At 44.3% G+C, this 14,828-nt stretch overlaps 1 protein-coding gene across 5 annotated transcripts in view; it reads left to right on the forward strand.

Annotated features, from left to right (window-relative positions):
• GOT1L1 (glutamic-oxaloacetic transaminase 1 like 1) overlaps nucleotides 1-14,828 on the forward strand; it is a 40,509-nt gene that overhangs the window by 2,582 nt on the left and 23,099 nt on the right. The window contains exons 1-9 of one of the 5 annotated variants that reach the window (XM_038560097.1): nucleotides 5,486-5,728; nucleotides 6,426-6,607; nucleotides 7,161-7,272; nucleotides 7,517-7,626; nucleotides 7,842-7,934; nucleotides 8,027-8,177; nucleotides 9,280-9,445; nucleotides 9,949-10,091; nucleotides 10,331-10,537. In XM_038560097.1, the coding sequence (XP_038416025.1) occupies nucleotides 5,614-5,728; nucleotides 6,426-6,607; nucleotides 7,161-7,272; nucleotides 7,517-7,626; nucleotides 7,842-7,934; nucleotides 8,027-8,177; nucleotides 9,280-9,445; nucleotides 9,949-10,091; nucleotides 10,331-10,479 (1,221 nt within the window). In that variant the 5' untranslated portion in view covers nucleotides 5,486-5,613 and the 3' untranslated portion in view covers nucleotides 10,480-10,537. Of the gene's footprint in view, nucleotides 1-5,485; nucleotides 5,729-6,425; nucleotides 6,608-7,160; nucleotides 7,273-7,516; nucleotides 7,627-7,841; nucleotides 7,935-8,026; nucleotides 8,178-9,279; nucleotides 9,446-9,948; nucleotides 10,092-10,330; nucleotides 10,538-14,828 lie in introns of those variants that run through there. The other 4 variants (XM_038560098.1, XR_005371460.1, XM_038560099.1 and 1 more) reach the window with 4 other exon arrangements.

The raw sequence follows: 14,828 nt of genomic DNA on the forward strand, positions 1-14,828 counted from the left end.
TTCCAACCATACTAACATTACTAAAGAACTCATTTCTTCTTGTCTTTGTATCTTCACACAGACTGTACCCTCTGTCATCCATTTAAACACAGATTGTACACTGTCTTCATCCATCTCAGCAGTAACAGAGAGAATAGAGTCTACATACATTACGAGATAAAACTGATACAGTTTTCCAAGGACTAGAATCTAGGGTGTAAAAGAAAAAAAGAAGTTAAGGATGAGACCAGGATTTTTGGCCTGACCGCCTGGTTGAATGGACTTGCCATTTACCAAAATGGGAAAGAAGGGGACAAGGGAGGTGGGATATGAAACTATGAGTTAGTTTCATAAACACAATAAATTTGAAAAATTATTAATTATTTGTTGGAATATGGATAGGCATTTGGATTTCCAAATCTGTAAGTTAGGAGAAAAGTTGGAACTGGATATATAAATTTGACAGATGGATATTTAAGCTCATGGAGGTGGATAAGCTCACCTGCATGGTGCCCATAGACAGAGGAGAGAAAAATTCAGAGTGTATCAGATCAACACACTGTACACCTTAAACTTACGCAGTGTTTATTATATGTCAGTTGGATCTCAATAAAGCTGGGAAAAAATAAAACAACTCCGGGCATGAAAAAAGAAAAGAATTCCGAGTACCAAGCCCTGGAGTATTACAACATTCAGAGGTCAGAAATAGAAGGAACCCGCAAAGCCAACTGAGAAGCAGCAGCAGTAGGGTGAAAGAAGAAGCAACAGTAAGTAGGGAAGGGATGCCGTGGGAAGGAAGTATTTTAAGAAGGAAGTGGCCAGTTGTGTCATACACTGCTGACACACCAAATAAGAAGAGGACTGAGAACACACCATTGGATTTGATAACGCAGCCATTTGTGACCTTGATAAGAGGAGCTTTGGTGGTGAAGTGATGCGGGGGGGGGCTCAACAGAAATTGGAAGATGAAGAAATGGAGACAGAAAGTATAAAACATTCTTTCCATAGCTACTGTTCTGAAGGGGATCAGAGATGTGGTGGGTTGATGATCTCATTGTCATCTTAGTTAATCTGGGCATCCTGTTTCCCAGAATTCTTATTAGATTTCAGGTTAAAGTTGACCAAAAGAGGAGAAACTTGCCCAAGATATTAAAGTCAGAAGTGAAGTGGTGCCCTTTAATACTTGAAGGACTTCAGAGTGAGATATAGAAAGCAGAGGACTGTGAGGTTGGGGCTAGTCACTGCATCATCTGATGTTCAGCAGTAGGATCCCCATCTGTTTCCCTTTGTGGTCTGATGGTGGCCATGCTTCCTGCTCCAAATCTCCAGCATCCCTATCCAGTATGTGAACTACCATAGATCTTTTCAATAAATCCTTCTTAATCATAAATCAGCTAGAGTTCCTTTCTGTTGCTTGCAACCAAGAATCTAAAGGGATACTGACAGGAATCAGAGACTTGAGCCAACTAACAAATGTGTTTTTCCCAATTTCTCATCCCATGCTGTTGGTGTCATTTGGTGGGATTTCCTACATGGCAGGGCCAGTAGCTTCTGAGAGCTTTTGGATTGTTTCCTTACAGCTCTATGACTAGAGAGTAATGAAAGGCTCTTCTCCACCAGTTCCAACAAGACTCCAAGAGCCCAGGCTTGAACCACATGCGTCTTCTCCCAGCAAGCGCTGGCACTGGGGAATCACAGACCAAAGCTGGGGAATGGGGTGGGGGCTGCTACCAGAAAGACTAGGAAAAGGGTTTCCAGGTAGACTTAGTGAAAAATCACCAACTTCCACTTTTGGAAGCTCATCAGCTCATATTTTTTTTCTCCAAACATGTAATTTACCACTCTGGTAAGTGAGAGTTTATTGCTTTGGAGGCTTTAGAGAACGGATCCTCAGCATCCACACTGATGTTTTGTAGTTGTCAGAGTGACCACCAATATCTGTGGCAGTGGGGAAATGCTGAATCCAAGTGATGTCTTAAGAGACAGATGTGGTTGAGGCGGGTTAGGACTGCATGAATGTGAAGGTATTCCCCCCACCCCAACCCAGTCACACAAGAACACCCTAAGAATGGTCAGGAACAACTGAGAAAGACTATGACCAGCTAGTGATCCATACTGTGTAGGAAAAGGCAGGTTATTCTAGTTATTTTAACCATGTTTGTACCTGGGCTACTGAGAGAGGGGAACTTGGGGCTATGTACACTCCATTCCCAGTTATGGGCTAATCAGCTCCCAGGCAGAGCCTCTGGCATAAGCCAGTTAACTCCTCTGTGATGACTTCCCACCTCCTGTCACACTACATGGTCTGGGGTAGTCCAAAGAAAAACTTCCCTGGGGCACCTGGGTGGCTCAGTCGATTAAGCAACTGCCTTTGTCTCAGGTCATAATCCCAGTCATGGGATAGAGCCCCTGCATCAGGCTCCCTGCTCAGCTGGGGGTGGGGGGTGGGGGCCGGGGAGGTCTGCTTCTTCCTCTGCCCCTCACCTCGTTCTTGCTTTCTCTCTCTCTCACTCAAATAATGAAATAAAATCTTAAAACAAAACAAAACAACTACCCTGCATCCTATTGCTGCTGAGACAGCAATGAGGACCCTGGATGTTTAATGGATTTGGAAGCACAAACATAAAGACTTTGGAATGGATAATGCAGTGAACACTTGCTCACCACCTTCCTAGCATCCCTTCTCCCCTCTCCCATTTTTAAGAACACTTGAGATCTCTTTTAGGGAAACCTTCTGTCCTTCTTAGTTGTGTGGTCTGGGAGAGATCCACCCCACTGTCAGCTCTAGGTGATTTATTTAAACTCACTAGAGTATCCCATCCTTGACCATGATAAGATCAGAGATGGGCCAGTGACTCACTGCAGCCAAGAGAAAGGAAAAAGGGGCCTGGGAGCTTCTGGGAAGGAAACGTCCTCATTCTTCCAGGGACCTAAGAGAAGAGTTGTTCTCCCTTCCTCTGGATAGTAAAGGTGTAATGCCTGGAAAGGCTGCATCCATTTTTAAAAACATAAACAGGTTTTGAATGGGAAATCTATGCATTTTGTTCAGCATTTCCCAAGTGTACAGTGAAAAGCAAGTCAGCCTTCTTCCCTGTCCTTGTCCATCAGCCACTCAGTTCTACTTTCCAGAGGCATTCACAGTTACCTGCTACTGGTGTATCCTTCCAGAGCTTTTCCATGCATATGCACATGCAAATGTGTCTTTTATCTTCCACCTCCCGCACCTTCCCAAATGTTCCTGCACTTTGCTCTCTATTCTGTACCTCCCTTGTTTTTACCTAAGGGGGGTATCTCGGAGATTTTTCCACATCTGTACACAGAGGGCTACCTTTTTTTAAAATAAATTAATTTTTTATTGGTGTTCAATTTACCAACATACAGAATAACACCCAGTGCTCATCCCGTCAAGTGCCCCCCTCAGTGCAGAGGGCTACCTTTAACAGCCGCAGGGAATTCTGTTATATGGATGTCCCATTATTAATTTAAGTATCCATTTGGTAGTTGGCATTTCATTTATTTGCAAATAGAGCTGTGATATAAATTTCTTTCAAATGCATATCATTTTACACTGGCTACATTCACTCTTGCTCCTCTGTGCCCAGAGTCAGCTGAAGAACAAAGCTGAAGCGTCCAGAAGAGCAGAACCAAGGAAATCACAGGGAATTAAGCTGGAGCCTTGGTGACACTTTGACACTCTGGACTGAACTGTGATTGAAGTCAGATGTGCCTTGGCCTGCCCAGTTATAGACAAAATAAATGATCTCTCTTGCTTAAGCTAGTTTGGGTTGGGTTTTTTATTACTTGCAACAGAAACAGTGCTGATGGTGCACATGTTGAAATTCTCACAACTGAAATGTGAAGTGAGAAATGTGTGATGACAATTACATGTAAATTTTGATAATAATTATCTTAAAATATAAACATCATAAAAGAGAAACTGGGAAGGGGGTACACCAAAATGTTAACTGTGGTTGTAGATTGTTTGTAGCAAATCAGTGTTTTTCATTACCGATAAAGTTTTGAGGTTTTTGAGGTTTTAAGGTTTTCTACAATAATAGGGGTGATTTTCATAATCATTTGTTGCCAAGCAGGTTCCCAAAACACAGCCTGAGGAAAGAATTTGGAGGTCATGATCTGCAGAGGGAGTACACTGTAGGAGGAAGCTATAAAGAAGTGGAATCACGAGGGGGACAGGAGGTCTCACAAGGATGTGGTCCTAGGTTAAGTCTAGCCTTCACTTGATTTGGAGGTGGGCCATGAAGTGCAAATCGAGCCAAGAGACATCCCAAGACAAGAGGCTTGGCCTGGCTGAGATAGTCATTGGCTGTCCCCGCTCCCCGGTTGGTGGGGGTATAAACTGCCAGGTGGTTTCCAGGTGAGCTGACCCCCTGTTAGCCAACGACTATTTTCCAGAGAAGGTGGATCTGGAAGAGAAGCCTTATCTACCAGTAGGGCTGTAAAGGGTATCTTCGGGAGACACCAGCAGTGTCTACAATAATCACTTACAAAGTTATTTTTAAAAAATAAAAGAAGAAAGCAAAATGCAAGACTGATCTTCCAGAGGCCTTCTCTGTCTACCCTTGATTTCTGCCATCTACACTTGCTGCTCGGCCACCACTGACACAGTTAACCAATGTGAAGTCTTGACTCTAGAATTGAGAGAAAATAGGATTGGCTTCCTGAATTGAAGATTACACTGTTTCTAAACATAGGATTCTTTATTTAAAGTAACTATGGGGGCAGCCCCGGTGGCTCAGTGGTTTATTGCCGCCTTCGGCCCAGGGTGTGATCCTGGAGACCTGGGATCGAGTCCCACATCAGGCTCCCTGCATGGAGCCTGCTTCTCCCTCTGCCTGTGTCTCTGCCTCTCTCTCTCTCTCTCTCACTGTTTCTCATGAATAAATTAAAAAAAAAAAAAAAAACTATGGAAGGGATGCCTGGATGACTCAGTGGTTTAGCGCCTCCCTTTGGCCCAGGGCGTGACCCTGGAGTCCCGGGATCAAGTTCCACATTGGACTCCCTGCATGGAGCCTGCCTCTCCCTCTGCCTGTGTGTCTCTGCCTCTCTCTTTGTGTCTCTCATGAATAAATAAAATCTTAAAAAAAACTATGGAAGAAAACAGTGTTTTCCTTCTATTACTTTTAAAATCTGGGGCCCTTAGCAAAATGAAAGTAGGAGCTTTTTAAATATATCCTTCCACTTGCATTATTGCTAGGTCTGAGGTTTTCACTTCTGCAGGAGAAGCCCTCTGGTGGCCCATGGGCTGCCTGCCTTGCCCTGTCTTCTAAGGGGCTGCCTTGTTACTTTGAATTGGGCAACTGGGAGCCAGAGAAAGAAGGTGCCTGGGAATTCCAGGTCCTCTGTCCCTCCCCCCACCATCTCTGCCCACTTGTTCAGGGAATCCTCCTCAACTGCCACAGAATATTCCCATACATAGATAGCCTTGGGGGATCGCCACCAAAGAGACTGGGACTGGTAGGGTTCTGTTGCTCTGGTAACCAGTTGTCCAGAGCCTCTGCATTGGATCTGCCGGGGTTCCGGGAAGAGGCAGGCCTGGCTGGGCCAGACTTAGAGGAAGGCTTTGGGGCAGGAGCAGGGAACAGCCTAGTCTTGGCTGTACTTTTTATCTCAGTGATGCCCACCCTTTCTGTGTTCCTGGATGTGCCCTTGGCCCAGAAGCTAGAAGGCAGCTTGTTAAAGACCTACAAGCAAGACGATTGTCCTAAGAAGATTTTCTTGGCCTATAGAGGTAGATACCTTGTGGTTTTGGTGTGTAAGACTTAGTACTCATATCATGATCACCCCCAGAGGACAGTATTGCACTGCCAAAGAGGACTTGGGAGATATAACCCACACCTCTTCAAGCAGAGAACTCTGTTCTTGTTAACAGAATTGCCCAGTGGGGAAAAGCGCAAAAGATTCCCAGGTCATTCTGTGCCTTTCGTCCTTCACTGGGGTCTTCCAGGGATTTGGTGTGTGCTATGGCTTCTTCTCTTCAGCTTGATGCTTGGGAGCCTGCATGGGCACTACACTTCTTCAGGCTCTTCCTTCTCCCCTCCTCTGAACTAAGGGTGGTTCCCCCAAATGACTCTTCTGAAATACAGCCAACCTTCCCCAATGTGAAAGTCAGGGTTGCCTTTGCTTATCCTCGTGTGTCTATAACTTCCATGTGGTATGTCATGTTTGCCCTTTAAAGCGGCATAAGTTTAAAAAAATGGCCTAGGTTTCAGCTATCTTTAAAAAGACAAAAATTATACATATTCACTAACAGTACATTGTTTTTATAAAGGGGAAGTGAAAAAAAAGAAAGATGTCTTTTCCTAGGCAACTTTTCAAAGCCCCAAGAAAGCCAGGACCAATGCATTGTTTGTGGGCTGTCTACAGAGCCCTGACTTGGAGGCCCTGAGGCCGGGCATCCAGAGCTCCCTTTATGGTTTCCCTCACAGTCTGCATGACCACTGAAGGCCAACCCTGGGTTTCTTCCGTGGTGCCCAAGATCCGGCTTCAGATATCGCAGGACCCGTCTCTGAACTACGAGTATATGCCAATGATGGGTATGAAATCATTCACGGAGGCCTCCTTGAAACTCCTCTTTGGAAAGTACAACCAAGTCATTGTGGAGAACAGGGTGAGGTGAAGGGCCCTTTGCTTATCCACCCAGACACAGGAAGTGGAGCTCTGGGGCCCTGGAGCTCTCCTTGTCATTGACAGAGGAGACCCCTGAGATTCAGAGTCCAGAGACTTAGTCAGTGGAGGGCAAAGCCAGGATCAGAACTTGGAGCCCCTGTTCTCTGCACCAGCCTACACTGTGGATGTACAAGCTCTTTCAAGAAAGGAACAGTCTGGAAGCTCTTTCAAAAAAGGAATAATCTGAATCTGAGGCAGTACTAACATTATTACTCTTTTTTTATTTTTATTTTTATTATTTTTTTAAAGATTTTATTTATTTATTCATAGAGACACAGAGAAAGAGAGAGAGGCAGAGACACAGGCAGAGGGAGAAGCAGGCTCCATGCAGAGAGCCCAACGTGGGACTCGATCCAGGGTCTCCAGCATCACCCACTGGGCTGCAGGCGGGGCTAAACCGCCTTGGGCCGAAGGCAGACTTTAAGCCACTGAGCCACCCAGGGATCCCTATGATTACTCTTAAAGAATTATGTCTGCTTATTTTCTGCTGGCAGGTAGGGGGCGTGCACACTGTTGGTGACAATGGTGCCTTCCAACTTGGGGCCCAGTTCCTCAAAATCTGGCGTAAAGATTCTCGAATAGTTTACATCATTTCTTCTAAAAAAGGTGAGTATTATGCAAAATGAGGGTGACAGAAGACCCCTCTCTCCTGTTCCTGATTTCCACCCCATTCACAATCTTCACGTTGCCTTTCTCATTCTCTGTCATGAGCAAGATGGTGGACAAGCCAAGCATGCTCATCCCTTTCCTGTTATTGCCTCACCTTCAGCCAGTGACCCTCAGACCCATTCTCTTACATGTCTGCCTCCATTTCCTCTGTACCAGCTGAAGGGGGGCTGTGTTCCTACAGAATCACATGGACTCATCTTCCAGGACATGGGCTTTACAGTTTGTGAATACTCCTTGTGGGATTCCAAGCAGCTGTGCATGGACCCCAATGTGCTTCTCGATGTGGCGGAGGTAGGGGGCCCTGCTCAGAACCTTCTCCCCAGACCTGATTACGATTTTATTTTCCTTTCATCCCCTCCTCCCTTGTTGTCATGGAAGGCCTTTACTAGGCTTAGATTTGCCTGGCCCTTTAGTAGGAACCAACATGGAGGATCACTTCTCCATGTGTCCTAGTGCCACTCCCACCTGGTAGGGGAAGTACCTGATGAGACAGTGTCTACCTGCAGCAGGCCCCGCATGGCTGTATCTTTGTGATTGGGAACATTGGTGACTGCAAGTTGACACAGAGTCAGTGGGCAAGGTTGATAGCCAGCATGAAGGTGAGCAAAACATCTGGCCGACTTTCCTCCCTCTCTCCATCTACCATCTCCTCCACTGACCTCATTCTTTTTCCATTTTTCTTTCTCTACAGAGCAAGCAGATATTCCCATTTTTTGACATTCCTTATCAAGGTTTGTCCACCGGGAACTTGGAGGAAGATACTGGATTCTTACAATACTTTGTGTCTCAGGACTTTGAGTTCTTCTGCAGCCAGTCTCTGTCCAAGATTTTTGGCATCTATGGTATGCTATGGGCAGGAGGGGAAGGGAAGTCCTAGTGCTGAAGTGGTGCCAATAGCCAAGGCACAAATGATGTGTTTGACATCTCCCGCCCTCTGGAGAGAGCCAAGGCCTCCAGAGAGAGCACCCATGGAGGCAGAAGGGAAGAGCACTGAGCTACAAGTCAGGTTCTGTGATACCCTCTCAGCTCAGCTCCTAAAACTAGCTACTAAAACTGACTCCAGGGATCCCTGGGTGGCTCAGCGGTTTAGCACCTGCCTTGGGCCCAGGGCGTGATCCTGGAAACCCAGGATAGAGTCCCACATCAGGCTCCCTCTGTGGAGCCTGCTTCTCCCTCTGCCTGTGTCTCTGCCTCTCTCTCTCTCTCTCTGTGTCTCTCATGAATAAATAAATAAAATCTTTAAAAAAATAAAATAAAACTGACTCCAGTTATAAAATAAAATAAAATAAAATTGACTCCAGTTATTTTTTTTAAAGATTTTATTTATTTATTTATTTATGAGAGACACAGAGAGAGAGAGAGAGGCAGAGACACAGGCAGAGGGAGAAGCAGGCTTCTCGCAGGGAGCCCGATGTGGAACTTGAACCTGGAACTCCGGGATCACGCCCTGAGCTGAAGGCAGATGCTCAGCCACTGAGCCACCCAGGTGTCCCTGACTCCAGTTATTTTTAAAAATTTATTTAACTTTTATAGAGGGAGAGAGGGAGGAAAGGCAGAGGGAGAGAGGGAGAGTGAAACTCAAGGAGCTTGATTTCATGACCCTGAGATCATGACTTGAGCCAAAAGTAAGAGTTGGGTGCTTAACTGACTGAGCCACCCAGGTGCCCCAAGACTGACTCCAGTTAAATCATTTCCCCTTTGGGCCTCTGTTTCCTCAGCTATAAGATGAGGGGGAGGGCTTAGTGATCTTTGAGACTCTTACTTATAGCTATCTTTTCTGGAAGAAGAGCCTCTGACAACTTCCTGGGGTCTGGATATCTGCTTGGCTGTGCCGGGAGGAGGGCCAGGTAGCCCAACCCTCTCTTCAGCAGGTTGAAGGTAGAGTCATAAGGGAAAACCCTGGTCATAGAGGAGACTTAGGGGCTGTCTGTCCCAATGCTGCAGATGAAGGAGTGGGGGTCCTGGTCGTGGTGGCACTCAACAACCAGCTCCTGCTATGCGTCCTCTCCCAGCTGATGAATCTCACCCAGGCCCTGTGGCTAAACCCTCCTACTAGAGGTGCTCGCATTATCACCTCCATCCTCTGTAACCCTGCTCTTCAGGGGGAATGGTAAGGGGAAAGGGTGGGGGCAGGAAGGGATGGCAGAGTCTCTAGACCTACGTATAGACTTGCTGGTTCACAGAATTCTCCCGACCCAGTTGCCTCTTTGACTCCATTCATTCATCAACATTTGCTGAGGACTCATTGTATACCAATAGCAGGGGCTATGTCAAAGATTGCTTTACTTTGGGGGAGTGGGTGATAGGACATTCTTTGGGATATAGTCCAATGAATTATTTGAACCCTTTCAGATTGCAGGAGGTTAGGCAGCATCAAGGACTTGCTATTCTGCAAAATCTGCCTACAAGCCTACTTGGCTTACTTAAATTAATATGAGCTGAAACTCTCCTCCCATGTGTAACCAACCAACCCTGGGCCCTGGGCCCTGGGCTCCACTAGCGTGCCCTCAGGCACTGTGGTTGGGCTTCTGAAGGCAAGAAGAGAGGAATGGAAATGAGGAGGTTGAGAGCAGGGGAAAGCTCTTTAATTTCTTGCTCTCTTTCCTTTGGCAGGAAGCAGAGTCTGAAAGAGCTTGTAGAGAACATCATGCTGATCAAGGAAAAGGTGAAGGAGAAGCTCCGGCTCCTGGGAACCCCTGGCTCTTGGGATCACATCACAGACCAGAACGGGCCCCAGAGCTATCTTGGACTCAACTGTAAGTGTCTAGGAGGATATAGCTTCCCCTTTATGACCATTGAATTGTATTTGAGTATTAAACTTCACGGACCAGGTGACCAGTCCCCAGCATTGCCTCAGAGTTTGATTCTTTCCTGAGAGAAGTAGAGCTGTATTAAAGACCCTTCTGGATCCCCAGAAATGCTGACACTTCCTATCCCCTGTAATACACCCTGACTAGAGGGGAGTTAGTATCTCAGACCCTGTGATTATCACCAGCCCAAAAGGTGGAATACCTGGTCAAGAAAAAGCATATCTACATCCCTAAGAACGGTCGGATCAACTTCACCTGTATCAATGCCTGGAACATAGATTATATCACTCAGAGCATCAACGAGGCTGTCCTCTCCCCCGAGGGCTCAGAGTAATGTCTTCAGAAAATCAATGACTCCTAGTTTGAATAAAAAGCTTTGGTCTTTGCAAAAATTCTGTACTGATACTCATTGCTACAATTTATTTCTCTGTAAAGTGCTCTCTCTTTCCACCTGTTGATGAAGCATTGGTCTGGACTCAGCAAAGAGAGGTTAAAAAGGCCCAGAGAAGAAGGGAATGTCTATCTTCAATGACCATCTCATATTTATTGAACACCTACTATATTAAGGCCCTGATCTGATGCCTTAGTTTGTTTAGGCTGTTCTCCAAAAATACCAACAAATTCAGTGTCTGGTGAAGGTCCACTTCCTGGTTCATAAACAGCATCTTCTAGCTGTAACATCACATGGTGGAAAAGCTCTCCCTAGAGCTTCCTTTATAAAGGCACTAATCCCATTCCTCAGGGCTCTGCCTCTATGACCTAACTACATCCAAACCATCTCATTGGAGATTAGGTGTCAACATATGAATTTTGAAGGGGCGCTAACATTCAGATCATAGCATCTGGGCATCAAAAGGAAGGCAAAAAAATTAGGTATGATCCAGTCCTTTTTTTCCAGAAGCTTATAGTCTAGTTGGGAGACAAGCCTTAGTCCTGTTGACTGTTGAAATGTTAAGTAACATTTCAAGGTTGAATGTAATAAAAAGTCACATAGATTATATGGACAGCAAATATGTCAAGAGTTTAGAGAAGAAAAACCTTAATGTGGCCCAGAACTGTTGGGGAAGATCTCAAAAGGAACTACAAATTGGTTTGGAAATTGATGGATTTCTAGGAGTAGTGATACTAGGTAGAAGGGAGCTAGAAGGATATGCCAGGCAGAGAGCAACCAGAGCAAAGGTCATTGGCATAATCATAAAATATAATTTTTTAAAGATTTTTATTTATTTATTCGAGAGAGAAAGAGAGAGAGAGAGAGAGGCAGAGACACAGGCAGAGGGAGAAGCAGGCTCCATGCAGGGAGCCTGATGTGGGACTCGATCCTGGGACTCCAGCATCACGCCCTGGGCCAAAGGCAGGTGCTAAACCGCTGAGCCACCCAGGGATTCCAAAATATAATTATTTGTTGGGTGTCTGCTAATGTATGGAACTCTGCAAGCTCCCAAGATACTAAAAGGTATGACAGTCGCTTCTCTTATGGTGACCTCCACCCTAGCTGGGGAGATACAACTTACATGGTAAAAATGTAGTTAAGAATAAAAGATGGCATGTAATATGTGCTAGATGAGTGTCCATAAATGGTTAACTTAGCAAGACTTGCTTGTTCAAACTTTGTCTCAAAGGTCTTTGGGATTGGCCCTTGACTGGCTCCTGGGAAATGAACTCTGAGCTTGGAGTATCCTGCTTAATCAAAGTGGCTTTGTATGCCCAAGATCTTGAGACATGTTTGAGCTCTGGGGGCCGGAGTTGAGTGATTAAGCTCAGTTACATGGGCACTGCACACCTTTGTGACTAACCATCAATAAAACTTTGAATACCAAAGTTTTGATATCCCTGATTGGCAACACTTTATACATATTTTTACCCATTGGTATTGAATTGAGCTCTGTCTGTGCAAGTTCAATGGGAGAGGACACCTGGAAGCTTGGCTTGATTTCTCCTGGGCTCCATCCAAGGTGATTTTTTTCCTTTGCTCATTTTAGTCTGCATCCTTTCACTGTAATAAACTGTAACATCGGGTACAGCAGCTTTTCTGGGTCTTGCAAATCCTAATAAATCAGAGGCTTGGAGACTCCTGACACATTAACTTAGATGCAGAACTGGGTATAGCACAAGGATTTGGGCAAATGCAATGCAAGTTTCTTTGCGTTCTGTGAAGACTGTTCTTACAGGACTTACAGGCAAGTGATCAGCCTTGTGGGATCGGGCTTTAGATCTCAAAGCCTGTTTGCCAAGACTACTGGGTTCCTGCCTGGAAAATAAATAGTACCTTTCCCATAGATTGTAATTCTTTAGATAGGAGGTGGAGCCTCTGCCTACAGGTCTCATAAGTGAAGAGGATTACAAGCAAATTAATGGAGCAGGTGGGCCAGATCCTGGTTTTTTTTTTTTTTTTGTAGTGACTAGAGAAGATTTTTAATATATTTAAGTGGTAATTTATTCACATGTATATATTTGTTTCAGGATTTCTTTTCCTTTAGTGCTGCAGGTCTTGGTCATGCTGTTTGGAAGAAGGAATAGATAGACTGGATAAAGAATGAGCAATAGTACAAAGTTCCTGGAGGGAGGGGACCCAAGAGGATTGCCACTGGAGTTTCTAAGTCTAGAGGTTTTTATGAACTCTTCTGGAGTACTATCTTAAACAACCGGGGTGTACTAAGGCATGTAAATCAGGGCTTCGATCACACATTTGTCTACCTATCTGTAGATGGATTTATCTTGAGTCCCTGTGTTTCCCCACAGATGCAAATTCTTCTCTTAGGTCTTCTGAAGACTCCTTTTGTCCTTAGCTTCTAGGAGCGTCTAGCCTAAATGTCAGAAGAACTCTAGAGGAACCCTCAGTGCCTATGGGTGACATGTTTTAACTATTTTCAAAGGTGCGTTAGCATAAAGATAACATTTATTCAACCAGGTTCTCCCAAACTTCTGAGCCTAAGAAAATGATTCTAGTGACTTTTAGGTTATATAGTTTCGACAGCATTGAGCTAACAGAGCAAAACTACTGCCTGTGACCTTTTCTACTAGTGGCTTACATGAGATACAAGGGCTTCTAAGGCTCTCAGCCTAGGATTCTGGCAGGATTTGAGGGAGAGAATGGTTTTCCTCTCACATTTTGTTCCTAGTTAACTTCAAGACCCCATTTTAAAATTTCTTACTCAATATACACTTAAGCCTTCCTTTTTTTATAAATATTTTATTTAAATTCAATTTGCCAACATAAAACACCCAGTGCTCATCTTATCATGTGCTTCTTTCGTGCGTTTAAGTCTTCTTTGAAACTAATTTCTGTCTTGATCACCTCTTAAGTTAGTTTCAGATGCCTGATTACTACCCTTTGTTTAAAGTAGTAATGAATTGAAACTTTTTATTATATTTTCAAATACAGTAGGAAAAACTATATAATGAACCCCCTTGCACCCATTATCCTGCTTCAATGATCAAATCACAGCCAATCTTCTTTCTTCTATATCTCCATGTGCACTTCCAAATTATTTTGAAACAAACCATTAATCCACTTTCATTTTTAAATTTAGTATGTACTCCTAGAAGACAAGGGCTCCCCTTTTTAAAATACCCATAATAGAATCAAACAAGGGGTGGTGAAAAGGGAGGTGGGTGGGGTGATGGGGGTGACTGGGTGATGGACACTGAGGGGGGACTTGATGGGATGAGCACTGGGTGTTATGCTATATGTTGTCAAATTGAACTCCAATTAAAAAATATGGAAAATAAAGTAAAATAAAATACACATAATACTAACATCACACACCTCCAAATCAATAATTATTTCATATTGTCCTACATTTGGTATTCTTAAAAATAGTTGCCTTTTTTTTTAAGGGAGGGAGAGGTGAGGGAAGGGCAGAGGGAGAGAAGGAAGCTTAAGCAGACACCACACTCAGCTCAGAGCCCCATGTGGGGCTCTATCCTACCACCCTGAGATCATGACCTGAGCTGAAATCAAGAGTAAGACACTCAACTGATCAAGGCTCCCAGGTGCCCCAAATAGTGTTTTATAGTTAATCATATATTGTAGTTGATTATTTTGGTGGATTTTATTTTTTTGGTGAGCATTCCTTGACATTCCTCCCATTGAAAAGCAGAGCTTAATTTTCCTTGCCTTGGGAGAATTTCTAACAAAGAGAGTTCAGCAGAAATGATGCTTTGTGACGTCTGTGGCTGTCATGGTTGGTTGTTCAGCTTTTACTAGCTCGCTGTCAGCCTTTGTCTCTCTCAATCTCTCTCTTTCTTGATCTCTAGTTCTCTTGACTCTTGCTTTCGGAATCAAACCCACCAAACTGTAGACAATCCAAGCAGGCTCGCAGAGAGTCCTGTGTAGGTATGCTGGCCCTGGCCCTAGTGGAGGTCCCACTGACAGCTAGTATCAACCTCTAGACATGTGGTGATTCCAGCCTCCAACCTTCAAGCCATCCCACTGACTGAGCGAAGCAGAGATAAACTGTCCTGCTAGTTCCTTCCCTAATTCCCAATTTATAAGCAAATGAAATGTAGTTATTGCTAAGACACTATGTTTTGGAGTGATTTGTTACACAAGTATATAGATATGTGGAAAAATTATTTTGTCTTTTAGGTCTGTATAGTTTTTTTTCCATGTTTTTTTTTTTAAATCTCAAAATTTTTTAAAATTGAAGAGTTGGGTCTTTTGTCCTGTAGGGTTTCCAG

The sequence above is a fragment of the Canis lupus genome, chromosome 16 (assembly GCF_011100685.1).
Source record: "Canis lupus familiaris isolate Mischka breed German Shepherd chromosome 16, alternate assembly UU_Cfam_GSD_1.0, whole genome shotgun sequence".
NCBI classification, from domain to species: Eukaryota; Metazoa; Chordata; class Mammalia; order Carnivora; family Canidae; genus Canis; species Canis lupus.